The sequence below is a fragment of the Festucalex cinctus genome, chromosome 19 (genome assembly GCF_051991245.1).
Source record: "Festucalex cinctus isolate MCC-2025b chromosome 19, RoL_Fcin_1.0, whole genome shotgun sequence".
NCBI classification, from domain to species: domain Eukaryota; kingdom Metazoa; phylum Chordata; class Actinopteri; order Syngnathiformes; family Syngnathidae; genus Festucalex; species Festucalex cinctus.
The window spans coordinates 3,927,350-3,946,762 of NC_135429.1; the positions used below are offsets into that span (position 1 = coordinate 3,927,350).

The 19,413-nt window shown below is 41.7% G+C and overlaps 1 protein-coding gene and 1 long non-coding RNA gene across 5 annotated transcripts; one reads left to right on the top strand and one right to left on the bottom strand.

Annotated features, from left to right (window-relative positions):
- Positions 1-11: 11 nt before the first annotated feature.
- On the bottom strand, positions 12-1,517 carry LOC144007741 (uncharacterized). The gene is made up of 2 exons (XM_077507601.1): positions 1,470-1,517; positions 12-823 (listed from the first exon to the last, which is right to left on the bottom strand). Exon 2 carries the CDS (start codon positions 813-815, stop codon positions 12-14), a length of 804 nt encoding a protein of 267 aa, XP_077363727.1. The 5' UTR covers positions 816-823; positions 1,470-1,517.
- LOC144007308 (uncharacterized) lies at positions 132-11,657 on the top strand. Of its 4 annotated transcripts, none has more exons than XR_013280143.1 (15): positions 132-2,625; positions 2,693-2,743; positions 3,267-3,325; positions 3,389-3,901; positions 5,246-5,464; positions 5,548-5,839; positions 5,897-5,981; positions 6,052-6,412; positions 6,493-6,530; positions 7,927-8,804; positions 8,921-8,994; positions 9,323-9,380; positions 9,467-9,507; positions 9,574-9,649; positions 10,640-11,657. It is a non-coding gene; the product is annotated as an uncharacterized LOC144007308 (long non-coding RNA). The 4 variants fall into 4 exon arrangements; XR_013280144.1 differs by having other exon boundaries at positions 10,864-11,657; XR_013280145.1 differs by having other exon boundaries at positions 11,015-11,657.
- Positions 11,658-19,413: the final 7,756 nt, after the last annotated feature.

Genomic DNA, 19,413 nt, shown 5'->3' on the forward strand with positions numbered 1-19,413 from the left:
AAATATTACTGTTAATTATTGTGAAATGCTGGTAAATATTTACAGTAGAGATAAAGCACCGGGTGCACCACGCTGGCCGCAGACAGGAGGGCGAGGCACAGGGGCGTCAACAAGCACGGGATAACGCTCGACTTCCGGTTCACGTGCATCATGGAGGCCACCGGGATGTAGCAGAGCAACGTCACGCTGGAGGTGGCGGCCACGGTGAAATAAGCCCGCCTCTTGGCCGGCCGCGGTGCCGCCCCGCCCGGGCCGGACCTCCGCAGGGTTTGCGCCACCGCGCTGCTGCTCCGCCACAGCAGCACCATCATGATCATCATCAAGAAGAAAGGCCCGTTCCTTCGGAAGGTCTGCATCCACCAGGACGGGACCTTGACACTGAGCACCGACAAAACGGCGGTGGGCACGGAAACGAGCCAGACGACGGCGGCGCCCAGCTCCCGGAAGCGGTAGCGCTCCAGGCTGGGGTAGTCGGTGGGTCGCACCACGGCCACGTAGCGCTCCACGCAGATGAGGCACAGGCTCATGGGGCCGCCGGTCTGCGCGTAGACCAGCATGAACCTCAGCAGGTTCCTGGGCGCCTCGGGCCAAATCAGCGCGTAGATGAAATGCGCGGCGGACAGGGCGTACTGACAGGTGTGGAAGAGCGCCAGGTTGATGTTGAGCACGTCCAGGCGGGCTCGCTTGGACTTGAAGCTGTGCCACAGCAGACACGCGGCCAGCGGCGGGCCCACCAGCAGCGTCACGATGTCGTTCAGGTACATGAACGCCAACTGGACCGAATTCCTCTTGCAAGTCATGTTGGCGGATTCCATCGCAGGGCCTGCACAATTCCATCCATCATTAAAAAAATAAAAATAAAAACTCGTATTCACTATTCTCATTTTATCAGGTTGTTCTCCAAACGACAATACAAAATCTCAATCGAAAAATGCATGCACTTTTATTTATTTATGTAACCTATCCCATGCATTCAAACACATAGGCCAACATTTGTTGCAATTAAGATATCTAAAATAATTCATTTAAAATGACAATTAAATCTGATTTCTTTTTTAATGGTATGATTTGTAATAATTGAAAAAAATCTGCTATTGAGAGCTATCGATGTCAAAGAGACTTTTTTTTTTTTTTTTTTTACTGGGATTGCAGTGAATAAATTAATTAAATTAACAATTACATTTGTTGGGCCGATAATAAGCCTTATTTCAAGGTATCAGCATGGTGGCCGACACCAGAATTGGCTGTTCTCTTGTGGCCGTTTTACGATCAGGAACTAGAAAATTGCCATTCAATTGTTTACATTTTTAGGCAGAAATGAGATATAAAGGTTTTTTAAAAAAAATTATCTGTCAGTTTTTTTTTAAGACAATAACAAATCATTTTAAAGACCCATAAATCCAAAAAACATTTTTGCCTCGACTCTTAATCGTGCCTGATCGTAAACGGCCACAAGAGGGCACCATTACCTTGAAATTATATCAGTCTAACGGCTGGTGTCCGTACTTGCCCATCCCTATAAATGAATGAGAACAATGAATTTATAAAAAACAAACAAACAAACAAACAAAAAAAACATTGAATTCACCAATTTTGTGAATTATTCAGTATCGAAATTGCTTTAGTTCGAGCAAGCACACGTTTAAACCTTTTTCTATTATTTCCACTGGCTGGTGAAGCTGAAGAACAGAAATATTAGGAACAGCTCTCGTTTGACGTCAACATATAGTTGAGCCGAAAACATGGAGTATAATAAGCTCTCAAAATTGAGCATTATTTTTCGTTACACACATCTTGGACTGGACTACAATTTTGTTGGTATCAAATCATGTGTCCACTATTTAGCTTTAATGTAATACTGTTTGCAACTCTGTGAAAATAGTTTAAATACATTTCAGAAAATTTTTATGTGAATGGTGCAACGTTCCATTTTTTTTAAATACAAAATATACATAATTCAGTTTGATGTACTGTAGGTTCTTATGGGAGGACATGCAAATATATTTCTAATTTCTGAACCGCTTTAATATCAATTGCTATTTCATGATGATAGAGCGCAGCTGTTAAGCTTGAGGTCATTCAACTACACACACAATATAATTTTGAAACATAGGTGCATAGGTGCAATTCAGGGTGTCCCCCGCCTACTGCCACGAGCCAGCTGAGATAGGCGCCAGCACCCCCCGCGACCCTTGTGAGGAATAAGCGGTCAAGAAAATGGATAGATGGATGGAGGTGCAAAAATGTATTCTGCAATAAAATACTGTTGAAAAGAGAATCAAAATTCTGTAGTGAAGCAATTCAGGGTACACGGGTAAAATGTTCAATATGATAACCTTATATTACATGATTAAATGTCTTTTACGCAATGCAACAACTATTGTTTGTGTCGTGATCCACTTTGTCTCACGCTTTTTTCCCCCTCTATTTTTAACCGCGGTAAGCCAAAGCAGTAATACTAACCGGCCACCAGGTGGCGCTGTGGGAAGCGCCGTTCAATAAGCAGAACAAAGAAAAAGGTTGGCGTGGTCAGGCCTGTAAGGCCTGCAGGTCATTTGGAGACAGGTGTGCACGACGGGAAATTGCGGCAAGCTGGTGACAACACGTGCGGCAGTTCCCAGCGAAGTAAGCACAGAAGCAAATGTTTGGTGTTTGTTGTCGGTTCTCATAATAGCATTTTTGTTCCTTGCAGGGTTCTCAGTGAAACTCAACCGTGACATTTACCGTCATTTGTCAAATGCAGGTAGGTTAGCGTCATGAACTGTCAAGCTAGGCTAAGGTTAGCTTCAAGCTAACAGCGTGTGAGGTTTGAGCACGTCACGTCTCAATTAACCTACTTATCTTTACTTGTTTTATCACGTTTGGTTCCTTTTTCCGCGATTTCAAATGTTTTTGCTTTGTTTCATTTATTTTAATGCTGGCCAGCTCTTGAGTTAATTGTTGTAATTGACACACCTGATTGCTTTGCACTTGGGAACTGATTATTTTTTTTATTTTTTTTTGCAACTGTTTGTTTCTGTTGAATATCATGTGAATTTATTTCCGGTGTTATGTAACCCCCCCTATTTTATTTTGATGTCAGTATTTGATTGATTGATGTATTGAATTTGTACTTAAAAAAAAATAAAATAAAAAACACTCTATTGCAATTCCAAAAAAAAAAAAAAAACGTCTGAATGTGACATTGTCTAATGCAGTGGGTCTCATCTATATCTATATCTGTAGACTCATGCTGTTTGTTTTTTTGTTTTTGTTTGGAAATACAGGAAAATGTCTGTTGTGAAGGTTTGTGAAGGAAGCTATTGAATGGAAAGGGTGTGCACAGGTAACAAAACATAGCAAGTAATATGCAAAGAGCTCAAATAACTTTCTTGTTTTGTGATTACAGGGCTCAGGTTTTGCTGGATGGGATGAGGAAAAGGAGAAGCACAACAATTGAATCAGTTTGCACACATGAGTATCTGTCCTTTTTCTTCGGGGGGGGGGGAATGGTGAAGAGGAAGCAGCACAGTAGTGAGCTTTGTGGTTTGCCTTGGTTGCCCTGTGGCTCGGGTGGATTCTTGTTTGGGTTTAGAAAGGTTTGGTGGTAATGAGGGCAGGCGTGGACATTGTTTGTGGAACTGATGGTTGGACACGTGTCTGTGTGGTTGAGTTGTCTTTGGGAAGGAATGTTGGAGATGGTCAGCTCGTTTGCCTTGTCTGGATCCAGGCAGCTTGTTGTTGTTGTTGTCGTTGTTGTTTTTTGAGGTTGTTGTTGTTGTTTGAGGTTGTTGTTTTTTGAGGCTGGTGTGTACAGTGTAGGCAGATTTTCAAGAAGGCATCAATCATTAACACATTTGTCAGTTTCAGGACTTTGAAGGCACCGGATCCGACAAGCAGGACAAAGAGAAACTGGACCAGGGTAAGGAGTACATACAGTGTTGCTTTTCTTTTTGCAGTTTTGCATGGTGGACGATGACTCAGAAAAGTCAGCTAACATAATAAATAAGGGCAATATCATGATATTAAAACTGCCACAATATCGTCATGTTCACAATATTTAAAGGGAACACATCTTTTTTTTTTTTTTTTTTTTTCTTCTATTTGTAACTTTTCCGACTTTAACAGATGGGTACAATTCACACATGCAAGAATATGCATATCATCATTCATCTCTCTAGAAAAACAAACAAATCCCATCTAAAAATAAAACTGCCAAAAAAAATAAATAAATGCTAAACAATATAACCAATATAGCATCAAGAACATCAGGGAGTGACCATAAATATTTTCCAGATTATCCTAGTTTAGAATTAAAGTGGGATTTTTTATTTTAATGTACCGTAACCATTTTTCCCAACATTTCTCAAACCAACCATGGTTCTGATTCACAATTGATGTTAATCTTTCCATTTTGTAAATGTTTGTTACTATATCCCACCATGTTGACATATCAGGGATATCCGGTGATAACCATTTTTTTGTTATCGTTTTTTTGCTTGCAATCAGTAAAGTACCTAGTAAATATTTCTTTTATACTCCAATCCTGAAATAGACATCCAAAATACACAGTCTTCATTCCAAATGGAAAGACACAATCAAAAATGTCTTGTAGTGCACCATGAATTTCCTTCCAGTAGTGTCTAATGAGTGGACAGTTCCATAGTATATGAAAATGATTTGCTCGTTGAGCTCCACACTTTCTCCAACACTAGAAGGAACACATCTTTTTTTTTTTTTTTTTTTTTTTTTTTGTCAGGTTGATTTACATTTCTGCAGTTCTAGCACCCTCTGGTGTCTAGGTTATTAGTGCAATTTAATTTTCATTAGGGATGTTTAAAATGCCTTCTATGTTTAAAATCTGTGCTAATTATTAGATGAAGGGGAACGTAATATGCTTGTGAAGTGAGTCATGTGGAGGAACTCAATGTGCGTGCATTAACAAATAAGCGCCTCAATATTAGCGATTGTAGGTTGTTTATATGCATTGCTGTTATGTACAAAAGCACAATATTGTGCTTTGTTTTTGGTATGAGCTTTTTTTTTTTTTTTTTTCACAATATTGTGACGTTTTTTAAATACCACCAACCCCCCCACAATATCGTGATAATTATCGTATCGTGATGTTTGGATATTGTTGCATCCTTAGTAACAAATGCTAATAAAATAAGTAGGTTTTAGGATTATGGACACCTGTCATGCTGAATTTCTTTTTTATTTTTATTTTTATTTTTTTTGTTTTGTTTCCCCTCTTTCTCCCTGCAAGTCAGAGTCAAACTCATCACCTTAACGTCCGGCTGACTTGTGTGTAGGCTCCAGTCACCACCTACGAGTACTCAAGTTTGTTTTGTACCGTGGACGATAAGCCGGATGGGGATGGACTGGATGAAGGTAACCAGCAGGAAAGTAGACACTTGTTGTTGTTGTTGCAGTGTGGCGAAGGAGCCGGTTGGGATAGGAAGCATCTCAAAGATTCATACCAATTGTAAGTACGAATGCGTATGTTTGGAAAAAAATTTTTTTTAAGAATGGAGTCATATAAGTAATGGAACTTGTGCTTGTTCGCAGGGTGAAAGAGGAGCCAGATGGGCTGAAAGGGTGGACAAGGGTAACCACTAACCAGGCAAGTAGACACATCAATGAAACACAATACTGTACAACTTTTTTTTTCTTCTTTTTTTCCCCCAGTATGGAGGAGGAGCTGGTTGGGACAGGAGACACCTCTTCAGATCAGAACCGGGTCATAAGTACAAATGTCAAGCAAAACAAATAGTGACAGTCACAAAAGTAATGGTGTGCATTCATGTGCTTGTTTAGCAGTGTGAAAGATGAGCAGGATGAAAGGAAAGGCTGGACAAAGGTAACAAAACACATGGCAAATAAACAAGTGGCACACAAGTAATTTTTATTGTTGCAGGACACAGATTGATGGGATGAAGGAAGAGGGACAATTCCGCTCATCAAATGACGACTTCATGATGAACAGCTTCTTGGCTCGACAGGCACGTGTGAAACGAGCGCGCATCAGAATGTTTGACAACGCATGTTAAGACCAATCTTTCTTGTCCGTAGCGTTTCAAACAAATGTGCAGAAGCGACGGCACTCGGAGAGCAAAGCGTCAACTATACAAGGGGGAAGTATTATTTGTTCCATTTGGTCAGTTTGCGTCCACTCTGTCACTAACTCACTGGGTGTGCACTGAACAACACTGACTGCATGATGGGGATTTTTGTACCGAGCTGTGGATCAATAAAACAATGCTTTGTTTGTGAGCAGAATGTACTCAGAAATTTTGTTTTGACTGGATGAGGGTAAGCGACACAGACATGCTTTTAAAATAAAGATTGTGATATACAACTATTCATTCAGTCGCTGCAGGATGGAGAAGGAGCTGGATGGGTCAGGACGCACCTTGAGAATCAGAACAGGGTCGTAAGTACAAATGTACGTTTAAGGATAAAAAAAAAAAAAAAATCGCAAAAGTAATAGTGTGCATTGATGTGCTTGTTTAGCAGGGTGGAAGAGGAGCGAGATGAAAGACTGGACGAAGGTAACAAAACACAAAGCAAACGAGTGGCACTCAATTATCCTGATAGTTTTTATTGTCACAGGTTTGTTTTTGTTGAACATGTAAACAAGTAGCAGATAAAAACAAAAGAAGAAACTTATAACAATCTTTAGTGATAGTATACATGTTCAAACTGAATAGGAAGAAGTTGAAAACTTAGCTAGTCCTACCCCTTATTCTTTCTTATCTTTATCTTTTGACTTGTTTCATAATATAGTAAATGAATACATTTCAATAAAAGAAAATGTGTAATCCTGCTTGTGTATACATCTGCACTTTAACAAATGCGTACATTTCCCACGAGCGTATGTACATGAAATTCATAGGCATACACACTAATACGTCCTCATACATACACAATTTTCACTACATTCATAGTGTTACATCGGAAAAATAAATAAATTTCTGCAATTTTACTAGCTCATATCTAAGTAATGTTCTTGCTCTTTGTGTTTAAGTTTTTTTATTTATTTTTTTATTTTTTTTTTTAAACTCGTCAATTGACTTGCATCAGGTCAGTACCAAAATTATTCCACAAATTAACATCTTTTAGCTGCTTTAATTAACAGTGAATATGTTGGTTTGCTATATTTTGATGAACAATTCTTGTGGCTCGTTTTTGCAATTTGAAAACAGAGTTGGTATTTTTTTTTAATATGCGTTTACACACAATATGTCAAATATAATAATGAACTGTATGATTTCTTATTCAGGACATTCTTAGTTTTATAGAGTATCCCTATAATTTTTGTCATTTTTGATGTTTTCAAGAATGATTCAGAAATTTTTCACATTTTCTTTCTTTCTATTTCAATTGAATTCACCATAATTTTGACTTGTGATTTGTCTAGTGCTAAAAACTATGATCTGGGTTTTGTTTAAATGTAATTTGTTAATGTCAAACCAATTTTTTTAAATATATTTAATTCATACTCCACAGTAGTCAGAAGCTGCTTCGGGTTTTGTCCTAAACAGAGTTGTGTAATCAGCAAATAAGACACTTTTGAATGTTTTTGAGACAACACATTTATGTACAGTATAAACAGTTGAGGGCCTAGCACACATCCCTGAGGAACTCCATGAGTAACCTTCAAATGTTTTGAGTGTATATTGTTAAACTGCAATTTCATAAGAATAATTTGAGAATAGGGTGTAGGACTTGATAAGTTCTTGTACTTCTCCATTTGAGCGTTGATGAATTTTTCTTTTTCCAACTTTTATTTTCACTTCAACTTATATTTTATAGTTTGTAATGTTTTTAATACGTTGAATAAACCAATTGGGTTCAGACCAAGCAATCACTTTCACCCTCTTCTTCAGAACTTCTTAGATGTGTAATTCGGATGATTTATTTTAATTTTTTTCTTCCTCCCCTCAGGCTGGATGACGAGACGAAAGGATTCGGCAAGAGTTGTCAACAAAGTCCACACTCCATCCAAAGAAGTGACACTTGGCAGTTTTCTTCTTTTTTTTTTTTTTTTTCCTTCCTCTACGTGAATTTCTGATGCTTTTGTTTTGTGGATTCCGCACCGAGCGACTGTGACAAGATTCTGAGGTGAACGGCGTCTGCGGAGGATTCTGCCTTGATCGGCAGGTCTTGAGCAAAGGAGCGCTTCTCCCAGGAGTCCACCTGCAGCGCTTGGGCTCGTTCAACGGAGTCGCAGGTTGTTTTGAGTCAACATTGTGTGAAATGTTTGCCCACTCGTCATCCGTTGCAGCAGGAGTCATCTTGGAAGCCGATTGGCTCTCGTCTCCGGGTTGCTCAAATGGGGTTTTAACTTTTTCCTTGGATGGTTCAGGTCAGGCAGGGGATGTCGCCAGCCTTGCGTTGACTGTTGACACTTGTTTATAAATAAAAGGTTGCACAAATTTTATTGCAGGTTGGAGAAGGAGCCTCAAGGCCATCACGTCCAAGTGCAGCAGAGTCAAATTTTTTATTTTTTTGCTCAATTATTTGCTGTGATGCTTTTCTCAGAGTAAATGTTTATTCAGACATGTTGTTTTGCCGGACCTTGTTTTCTTGGCATGTGACTGTTGGCCATGATGGAGCATTTGGGGTTTTGTTTTCCCTTCCCATGTTGATTCCTTGCAGGCTGTGTTCGAGGGTGGCAGTGTAGTCGGATGCAAGGACCACCAGAGGAGACGACACAAACGTATACAACTGATTGTACATGTTTTGCAGAGTTGATGAGCGGAATGCCACAAAAGGCTGGATGAGGGTAACCAGGACAGAAGACGCATCCATGAAATAAGCGAGTTAGTACACACTCTAATTTCTTGTTGCAATGTGGAGAAGGAGCCAGTTGGCATAACGGGCAAGGTCGCAAAATACATAAACGAGGGGCACAAAAGTAACATTTCGATTGTCACAGGACAGCTTAATATGATGAGGGACGATTCCACGCATCAAGACGACTCAAAGATGAAAAGCTTCTTGGATCTACAGGCAAGCATGAAATTAGTGCACGTCGCTGCAAATATGCAGATGCGACGACACTCGGAGCAAAGCGTCAACTATACAAGGGGGAAGTATTATTTGTTCCATTTGGTCAGTTTGTGTCCACTCTGTCACTAACTCACTGGGTGTGCACTGAACAACACTAACTGCATGATGGGGATTTTGTAATGAGCTGTGCTTAAATGAAACGTAAACAATATGTGTTGTGAAATATATTGACTGGATGAGGGTAAGCGCGAAGTCGACACTTTTGGAATAACTAGCTAGTAATATATACAACTATGCGCTCATGTTGTTGTTGTTGTTGTTGTTACAGTTACAGGGTGGTCAGGACCTGGTTTGGGACCAGAGGCACCTCGGAGAATCCGAACAGGGTCAGAAGTACAAAATGTGTTTGGGGAAAAACAAAACTCATGTGACAGTCACAAATGTAATAGTGTGCATTCATGTGCTTGTTTAGCAGGTTGGAAGAGGAGCCGGATGGAAGGAAAGACTGGACAAAAGGTAACGAAACACATGGCAAATAAACAAGTGGCATACAAGGACACGTTTGTTTTTAATTGTTGCAGGATCCAGATTGATGGGCTGAGGAAGAGGGACGATAGCATGCATCAAATGAAGACTCCAACATGAACGTCGACAGGCACGTATGAAATGAGTGCATGTTAGAAAAGTTGCCAGCACGTTAAAACCCGTCTTATTCCCAAACCAAGAAATGTGCAGATGTGACGGCACTCCGAGAGCAAAGCGTCAACTATACAAGGTGGAAGTATATTTGTTCCACTTGTTGTTTTTCCCCCTCCACACTGTCACTAACTCGCGGGCAAGGTCTGAGGTGGACCACTTGCCTGGTGGTGGTGCAGTGGAGGTTTCTGCGTTGATTGGCAGGGCCAGGTCTTGAGGATGAACCACTTCCTTGAACAAGTCCACCTGCGGCACTTCAATTCATCAAATGTAGTCTCGTGTTGTTTGACTCAAAATTGTTGGTCACCACGTTGTCAAATGTTGCAGCCTGGATGGACCCTGCGTTCAAAATAGGCCCAAGAACCTTCTAAAGGCTTTAAATTTTTTATTTTTTTTTTTAAACACGCCCAACTCATCAACTCAAGTTTGGATGTGGCGCATGGGTGGTAGGTGTGCGCAAGCAGCGAGTGTTGCTTTGTTCATTCAAGGTTGCAAAGAAATTTGCCAGACGCTCACAAATTGTCACATTTTCAACATGATCCAAATTTCTTGACCACCACAATTCTTAAAAGTGATATGCCAGTGTTTGGCAAAAGACTTTGCAACATTAAACAACAAACCAAAAACTTGAGCAGTCCATGAACCCATTTTTTATTTATTTTTTATTTTTTTTTAATTGAATGTTTCTAGTGTAGATCACAGCATCTCTCATTGGCTGGGTGGGGCAGTCAATTTATCAAACCAAATACAATATTGTCCAACGTGCACATTTCCGGTGTGTGAAAAAGCCACAGTAGTAAAGTTGGCATTTTTATTTTCCAAAAGGTTTGACTCTCACTCCTTGACTCAAACATGATCAATCCGCAAGGCCCACAGACACGGAAGCGGATTGTTCGATCCATTGCTGGTCCCACTGAAGTTTTTTCTTTTCTTTTCTCCTCTTCTTCAGGTGGCGTTTTAGGTCGGGGGATGCCACCCGCGAACCTTTGGCCCGCTGTCGTCTCAAGAAGTCCTTTGAGATGGCGTTTGTGAAGATCGGGCTTGACAAATGCATTTGACTTCATCTTTTAGGAAGGAGCCGGAGTCCGTCAAGTTGAACCGCAGCAGCAGCGGCCAAAGTCAAGAGTAACCATCGCGCAAGTCGTCATTTGCATTCGTGTGCTTGTTTTTCAGGGGAGAAGACGAGTCTCACAAGCTGTTGAAGTTGTTTGGGGGCCGAGCAGCTTTTTGGTTGGACTTGACGTGCAGTGCAGGCTTTGCATGAGGTTTCCATCATGATTGAGCAAGAAGAATCAAACCTTTTTTCTTTTTCTTCCTGTTTCAGGCTGAAGAACAAGAAATGTACACAAAGATGAACGGCTTCATTCCTCTTGAGTTATGTACAATTTTATTGTGTACCAACATGGATGACAACACGTTCACATAAGTCTGTTTTCTTTTTCTGGCTCAAACAAAGGTGCAAGTGTGGAAGAGCAGAACCAGCAACCTTCCAGGTTGGGCGAGTATGTCTGTTTGTCTCGCGATGTTTGTCTCCACTGTCACCAACTCACTGGGTGTGCACCAACTCACACTGACTGCATGTTTGTCCTTTTTGCCTGGAAATGTGCGTCCAATCACGACGACGATGATGATGATGCCTGTTTGTACATCTATCAAATGTTTCAACAGGTTTTTTTTTTTTTTTTTTTCCGGGTGAAGCTGAAGCTTGCTTTACTTCTGTATGTTCCAAATGTGCTTTTCTGCTTGAATTAAAAAATGTAACATGAGTGCAAGTTGTCTGTTTGTGATACTGGGGAGGGAGTACATTCATGATTACACATCTGTACAGTTGTTGCACTATATTTTGCCAAGCATGCTGTGTAATAAAGCATTAAAAACATGTTGCATGAAGCATCAACATATTGTCTGCTGTAATTGAAAGTACAGATCCTGACACTGCTGTTGTGAATAAAGTGAGGGTTTTTGTTGTCTGAGTTGTTCTTCTTCCCGTCATGTACTCAGGCCTGGGATTGTTGGTACTCAAAGCATGGCAAGCTGCTGATGGCTCTTCTGCTGCTGTCGGTGTGCGCTTCAGGTACCTGTGACTGCATTCAAGTGACCCTCAACACCTCAAGCTGAGGTTCATGACCTACATTTCAGATTTCAGTCCCATCCGCTTGCGATGATCTGAAACATTTCAACTTTTTGAGCCAGGGCACCAATAGCAGGCTAAGAGCTAATTAATGTGAAGGGTGACCAGTTTGATACGAGTAACTTGAACGTTTGTGTGAGGACATTTATGTTATTGATAAGCCACTTGAATGATAGACTTAAATCATAATGTCCCATCTCTGGTGGATGCTACCTGTCTAGATGTAAAGACCAGGATGCGTAGATTTTCAAACTTCAAAGCCGGGATGATTAAATAGAGCTGTCAATGTTTTTTAAAATCGTATTAATCATGATAAATTGCTAAATTAAAAAGGCTTTTCATCAATATTTTAGGCTTGACAAATTTAAGGAGCACCTGTTGTGTTCTTTCGATCTTCAATGTTTTGACGTCTTCAACAGTTTTTGATCCGTTGCACAGGCTCATCCTCTTTTTCTAATCGGTTAATTACCTGCATAATTTAAAATTGGGGGCATTTATGAAATGCTGTACTTTAATGCATGTAGTTATGTTGATTTCTCAAACACAACCTGTGCGACCTTGAACATAACATCCGCTGTCAGCTAAAGGATCATCTGCGGTCAAAATTAATTGTATGATTGTGTGTTAATGCAAGATTAATGTGATATTTTTTGTGATTAAGTACTTAATTCAATACAATTCACCAAAATTAATAGCTAGTCAGTCTTCATGGCGGGGTGGGGGGTCCTAATATTATACTAATACTATTATATAATATATATATATATATATATATATATGTATATATATATATATGTATAATATAATATACTCTAATACTATATAGTATATTAATCATATATCAATTATTATCAATATCTATTATATAATAATTGACAGTTGAATAGCACTAAACAAGTCCATTCAATCGCCGTTTTCCAACTTTTTTTTTCTCTGTCACAAAAGTCATTGACAAGTCCGAACATCCGGGCATTTGATATTTCTCCAATACAACACAATGCAAATGATTCCTTAAAACTGCGTTAAAAAAAATTACGTATTGTAGTTTTTGCCTGTGACTATCATGCAAACCAGGCGTATTGCTATAGTAGTCCAATGATATTTCATCACATTTTGAAATCGAAATAATCCTCACAAATCAAATGAGTAATTTTAGTCATTCCAAGGATCCAAAGGCCATGCTTTTCAATAAGATGAGAGCGTCATTCACGGAGGTGGCCGCCATTTTGACTCATGACGTAAACTCGTAATTGACAATTGGAAGCTGGCGGTGCCGTGTACCTCGCGCTGGTCACGCATTGCAATACAGTACAGTACTAGAAATATACCGTTGAAAAGCTTGACCGTGCGACCGCCAGTGGGTAGTAGGAATACATTTCCCATAATTACTAGCGGAAAAAGCAGGAAGTATTTCTAGTTCCGGTCAATGGCGATCGCTTGCCATTGCAGGAGTTGCATATGGCAGGCGGTGCTTCAGGACCATTTTACACGAAATAACTGTAGAAATACATTTCCCATAATTACCAGCTGCAAAAGCAGGAAGTATTTCTAGTTCCGGTCAATGGCGATCGCTTGCCATTGCAGGAGTTGCATATGGCAGGCCGCGCTTCAGGACCAGTTTACACTAAATAACTGTGTAGAAATACATTTCCCATAATTACTAGCTGCAAAAGCAGGAAGTATTTCTAGTTTCGGTCAATGGCGATCGCTTGCCATTGCAGGAGTTGCATATGGCAGGCGGTGCTTCAGGACCATTTTACACGAAATAACTGTAGAAATACATTTCCCATAATTACCAGCTGCAAAAGCAGGAAGTATTTCTAGTTCCGGTCAATGGCGATCGCTTGCCATTGCAGGAGTTGCATATGGCAGGCCGCGCTTCAGGACCAGTTTACACGAAATAACTGTAGAAATACATTTCCCATAATTACTAGCTGCAAAAGCAGGAAGTATTTCTAGTTCCGGTCAATGGCGATCGCTTGCTATTGCAGGAGTTGCATATGGCAGGCCGTGCTTCAGAACCATTTTACACGGAATAACTGTTTTAAAAATAAAATTAGAAAACAACTTGGAAAAAAGTAGAGAAGAAAGTTTGCATGTTAATTCCACAGATAGAAAGCTGAGTATAGTTACTTTGATATCGAGATCATTGTTTCATATCCTGTAGGGAATCACATTCATTGTTACGTTGACTTTTGACAGAGGTTATTGATACGCACAGTTGGGAGCGAAACAAGGTTAGGATTAGGGTTAGTTGCAGACAATACACAGATATTTGCATTTGACACAGTGAGGCTCGAACCCTGGACCTCAGGGTTCGCAAGCGGCGTACTTCACCACTCGACTATCGGTACGCTGAGGGTGACCGCCGCTCTGCGTCCTTATATGTGAAACAATCCCATTTTTCAGGCCAGGGGGCGCGTCTCTTAGGAAGCAAAAGACAAAAGTGCGCAGAGTCGGGAGGCCGTCGTTGCCACTCTGGTCCAGCGGTCAAGGTTACCGCTTGCCGCACCGCGGGTCCCGGGTTCTAATCCAGCCGCGGGCAGCTTCACGCATACAAACGAATTATATTGTAGTCACAATCATATAGCATACAATATATATATATAATTATATACATATTACTTACTCAATTAAAAACTATATATAGGTAAATAAGTAGCTACTGCTAGCTAAAATGTTTATAAACAATATTTATATTTATTTGTTAATTGACTCACACCAAGCCCCGCCCTCAACCCATCCCCTACCTACCACCATACTGTATTATTAGTGACTACATATATATAGAAGCCCCGCCCCCTACCCACTAGCTTACTACATGCTAGTACTGTATATAGTAAGCTAGTAGGTAGGGGGTGGGGCGAAGCCCCGCCCCCTACCTACTAGCTTACTACATGCTAGTACTGTATATAGTAAGCTAGTAGGTAGGGGGCGGGGCTTGCTAGTACTGTATATAGTAAGCTAGTGGGTAGGGGGTGGGGCGAAGCCCCGCCCCCTACCTACTAGCTTACTACATGCTAGTACTGTATATAGTAAGCTAGTGGGTAGGGGGCGGGGCTTCGCCCCGCCCCCTACCCACTAGCTTACTACATGCTAGTACTGTATATAGTAAGCTAGTAGGTAGGGCAGTACTAGCATGTAGTAACCTAGTGGGTAGGGGGCGGGGCGAAGCCCCGCCCCCTACCCACTAGCTTACTATATACAGTACTAGCATGTAGTAAGCTAGTGGGTAGGGGGCGGGGCGAAGCCCCGCCCCCTACCCACTAGCTTACTATATACAGTACTAGCATGTAGTAAGCTAGTGGGTAGGGGGCGGGGCTTCGCCCCGCCCCCTACCCACTAGCTTACTATATACAGTACTAGCATGTAGTAAGCTAGTGGGTAGGGGGCGGGGCTTCGCCCCGCCCCCTACCTACTAGCTTACTATATACAGTACTAGCATGTAGTAAGCTAGTGGGTAGGGGGCGGGGCTTCGCCCCGCCCCCTACCCACTAGCTTACTATATACAGTACTAGCATGTAGTAAGCTAGTGGGTAGGGGGCGGGGCTTCGCCCCGCCCCCTACCCACTAGCTTACTATATACAGTACTAGCATGTAGTAAGCTAGTGGGTAGGGGGCGGGGCGAAGCCCCGCCCCCTACCCACTAGCTTACTATATACAGTACTAGCAAGCCCCGCCCCCTACCTACTAGCTTACTATATACAGTACTAGCATGTAGTAAGCTAGTGGGTAGGGGGCGGGGCGAAGCCCCGCCCCCTACCCACTAGCTTACTATATACAGTACTAGCATGTAGTAAGCTAGTGGGTAGGGGGCGGGGCTTCGCCCCACCCCCTACCCACTAGCTTACTATATACAGTACTAGCATGTAGTAAGCCCCGCCCCCTACCCACTAGCTTACTACATGCTAGTACTAGCATGTAGTAAGCTAGTGGGTAGGGGGCGGGTCGCCCCGCCCCCTACCTACTAGCTTACTACATGCTAGTACTGTATATAGTAAGCTGGTAGGTAGGGGGCGGGGCTTGCTAGTACTGTATATAGTAAGCTAGTGGGTAGGGGGCGGGGCTTCGCCCCGCCCCTTACCCACTAGCTTACTACATGCTAGTACTGTATATAGTAAGCTAGTAGGTAGGGGGTGGGGCGAAGCCCCGCCCCCTACCTACTAGCTTACTACATGCTAGTACTGTATATAGTAAGCTAGTAGGTAGGGGGCGGGGCTTGCTAGTACTGTATATAGTAAGCTAGTGCGCCCCGCCCCCTACCCACTAGCTTACTACATGCTAGTACTGTATATAGTAAGCTAGTGGGTAGGGGGCGGGGCTTCGCCCTGCCCCCTACCCACTAGCTTACTACATGCTAGTACTGTATATAGTAAGCTAGTAGGTAGGGGGCGGGGCTTCGCCCCGCCCCCTACCTACTAGCTTACTACATGCTAGTACTGTATATAGTAAGCTAGTGGGTAGGGGGCGGGGCTTAGCCCCGCCCCCTACCCACTAGCTTACTACATGCTAGTACTGTATATAGTAAGCTAGTAGGTAGGGGGCGGGGCTTCGCCCCGCCCCCTACCCACTAGCTTACTACATGCTAGTACTGTATATAGTAAGCTAGTGGGTAGGGGGCGGGGCTAAGCCCCGCCCCCTACCCACTAGCTTACTACATGCTAGTACTGTATATAGTAAGCTAGTGGGTAGGGGGCGGGGCTTCGCCCCGCCCCCTACCCACTAGCTTACTACATGCTAGTACTGTATATAGTAAGCTAGTAGGTAGGGGGCGGGGCGAAGCCCCGCCCCCTACCTACTAGCTTACTACATGCTAGTACTGTATATAGTAAGCTAGTGGGTAGGGGGCGGGGCTTCGCCCCGCCCCCTACCTACTAGCTTACTACATGCTAGTACTGTATATAGTAAGCTAGTGGGTAGGGGGCGGGGCTTCGCCCCGCCCCCTACCCACTAGCTTACTACATGCTAGTACTGTATATAGTAAGCTAGTAGGTAGGGGGCGGGGCGACTATATAGTGGGTAGGGGGCGGGGCTTCTGTATATATGTAGTCACTAACAATACAGTATGGTGGTAGGTAGGGGATGGGTTGAGGGCGGGGCTTGGTGTGAGTCAATTAACAAATAAATATAAATATTGTTTATAAGCATTATAGCTAGCAGAAGCTACCTATTTACCTATATATAGTTTTTAATTGAGTAAGTAATATATATATAATTATATATATATATATATATATTGTATGCTATATGATTGTGACTACAATATAATTCGTTTGTATGCGTGAAGCTGCCCGCGGCTGGATTAGAACCCGGGACCCGCGGTGCGGCAAGCGGTAACCTTGACCGCTGGACCAGAGTGGCAACGACGGCCTCCGGACTCTGCGCACTTTTGTCTTTTGTTTCCTAAGAGACGCGCCCCCTGGCCTAAAAAATGGGATTGTTTCACATATAAGGACGCAGAGCGGCGGTCACCCTCAGCGTACCGATAGTCGAGTGGTGAAGTACGCCGCTTGCGAACCCTGAGGTCCAGGGTTCGAGCCTCACTGTGTCAAATGCAAATATCTGTGTATTGTCTGCAACTAACCCTAATCCTAACCTTGTTTCGCTCCCAACTGTGCGTATCAATAACCTCTGTCAAAAGTCAACGTAACAATGAATGTGATTCCCTACAGGATATGAAACAATGATCTCGATATCAAAGTAACTATACTCAGCTTTCTATATGTGGAATTAACATGCAAACGTTCTTCTCTACTTTTTTCCAAGTTGTTTTCTAATTTTATTTTTAAAACAGTTATTCCGTGTAAAATGGTCCTGAAGCACGGCCTGCCATATGCAACTCCTGCAATGGCAAGCGATCGCCATTGACCGGAACTAGAAATACTTCCTGCTTTTGCAGCTAGTAATTATGGGAAATGTAATTCTACACAGTTATTTAGTGTAAAATGGTCCTGAAGCGCGGCCTGCCATATGCAACTCCTGCAAAAGCAAGCGATCGCCATTGACCGGAACTAGAAATACTTCCTGCTTTTGCCGCTAGTAATTATGGGAAATGTATTCCGACTACCCACTGGCGGTCGCACGGTCAAGCTTTTCAACGGTATATTTCTAGTACTGTACTGTATTGCAATGCGTGACCAGCGCGAGGTACACGGCACCGCCAGCTTCCAATTGTCAATTACGAGTTTACGTCATGAGTCAAAATGGCGGCCACCTCCGTGAATGACGCTCTCATCTTATTGAAAAGCATGGCCTTTGGATCCTTGGAATGACTAAAATTACTCATTTGATTTGTGAGGATTATTACGATTTCAAAATGTGATGAAATATCGTTGGACTACTATAGCAATACGCCTGGTTTGCATGATAGTCACAGGCAAAAACTACAATACGTAATTTTTCTTAACGCAGTTTTAAGGAATCATTTGCATTGTGTTGTATTGGAGAAATATCAAATGCCCGGATGTTCGGACTTGTCAATGACTTTTGTGACAGAGAAAAAAAAAGTTGGAAAACGGCGATTTAATGGACTTGTTTAGTGCTATTCAACTGTCAATTATTATATAATTGATATTGATAATTGATATATGATTAATATACTATATATTATTAGAGTATATTATATTATACATATATATACATATATATATATATGTATTATATATTTTATTATAGTATTAGTATAATATTAGGACCCCCCACCCCGCCATGAAGACTGACTAGCTATTAATTTTGGTGAATTGTATTGAATTATTGAATTAAGTACTTAATCACAAAAAATATCACAATCTTGCATTAACACACAATCATACAATTAATTTTGACCGCAGATGATCCTTTAGCTGACAGCGGATGTTATGTTCAAGATCGCACTGGTTGTGTTTGAGAAATCAACATAACTATATGCAAAGTACAGCATTTCATAAATGCCCCCAATTTTAAATTATGCAGGTAATTAACCGATTAGAAAAAGAGGATGAGCCTGTGCAACGGATCAAAAACTGTTGAAGGCGTCATAACATTGAAGATCGAAAGAACACAACAGGTGCTCCTTAAATTTGTCAAGCCTAAAATGTTGATGAAAAGCCTTTTTAATTTAGCAATTTATCATGATTAATACGATTTTAAAAAACATTGACAGCTCTATTCAATCATCCCAGCTTTGAAGTTTGAAAATCTACGCATCCTGGTCTTTACATCTAGACAGGTAGCATCCAAGGATCCCACCAGAGATGGGACATTATGATTTAAGTCTATCATTCAAGTGGCTTATCAATAACATAAATGTCCTCACACAAACGTTCAAGTTACTCGTATCAAACTGGTCACCATTCACATTAATTAGCTCTTAGCCTGCTATTGGTGCCCTGGCTCAAAAAGTTGAAATGTTTCAGATCATCGCAAGCGGATGGGACTGAAATCTGAAATGTAGGTCATGAACCTCAGCTTGAGGTGTTGAGGGTCACTTGAATGCAGTCACAGGTACCTGAAGCGCACACCGACAGCAGCAGAAGAGCCATCAGCAGCTTGCCATGCTTTGAGTACCAACAATCCCAGGCCTGAGTACATGACGGGAAGAAGAACAACTCAGA

Coding starts and splice junctions, on each gene's coding strand:
- LOC144007741 (XM_077507601.1), bottom strand. CDS start 815: ATGGAATCCGCCAACATGACTTGCAAGAGGAATTCGGTCCAGTTGGCG.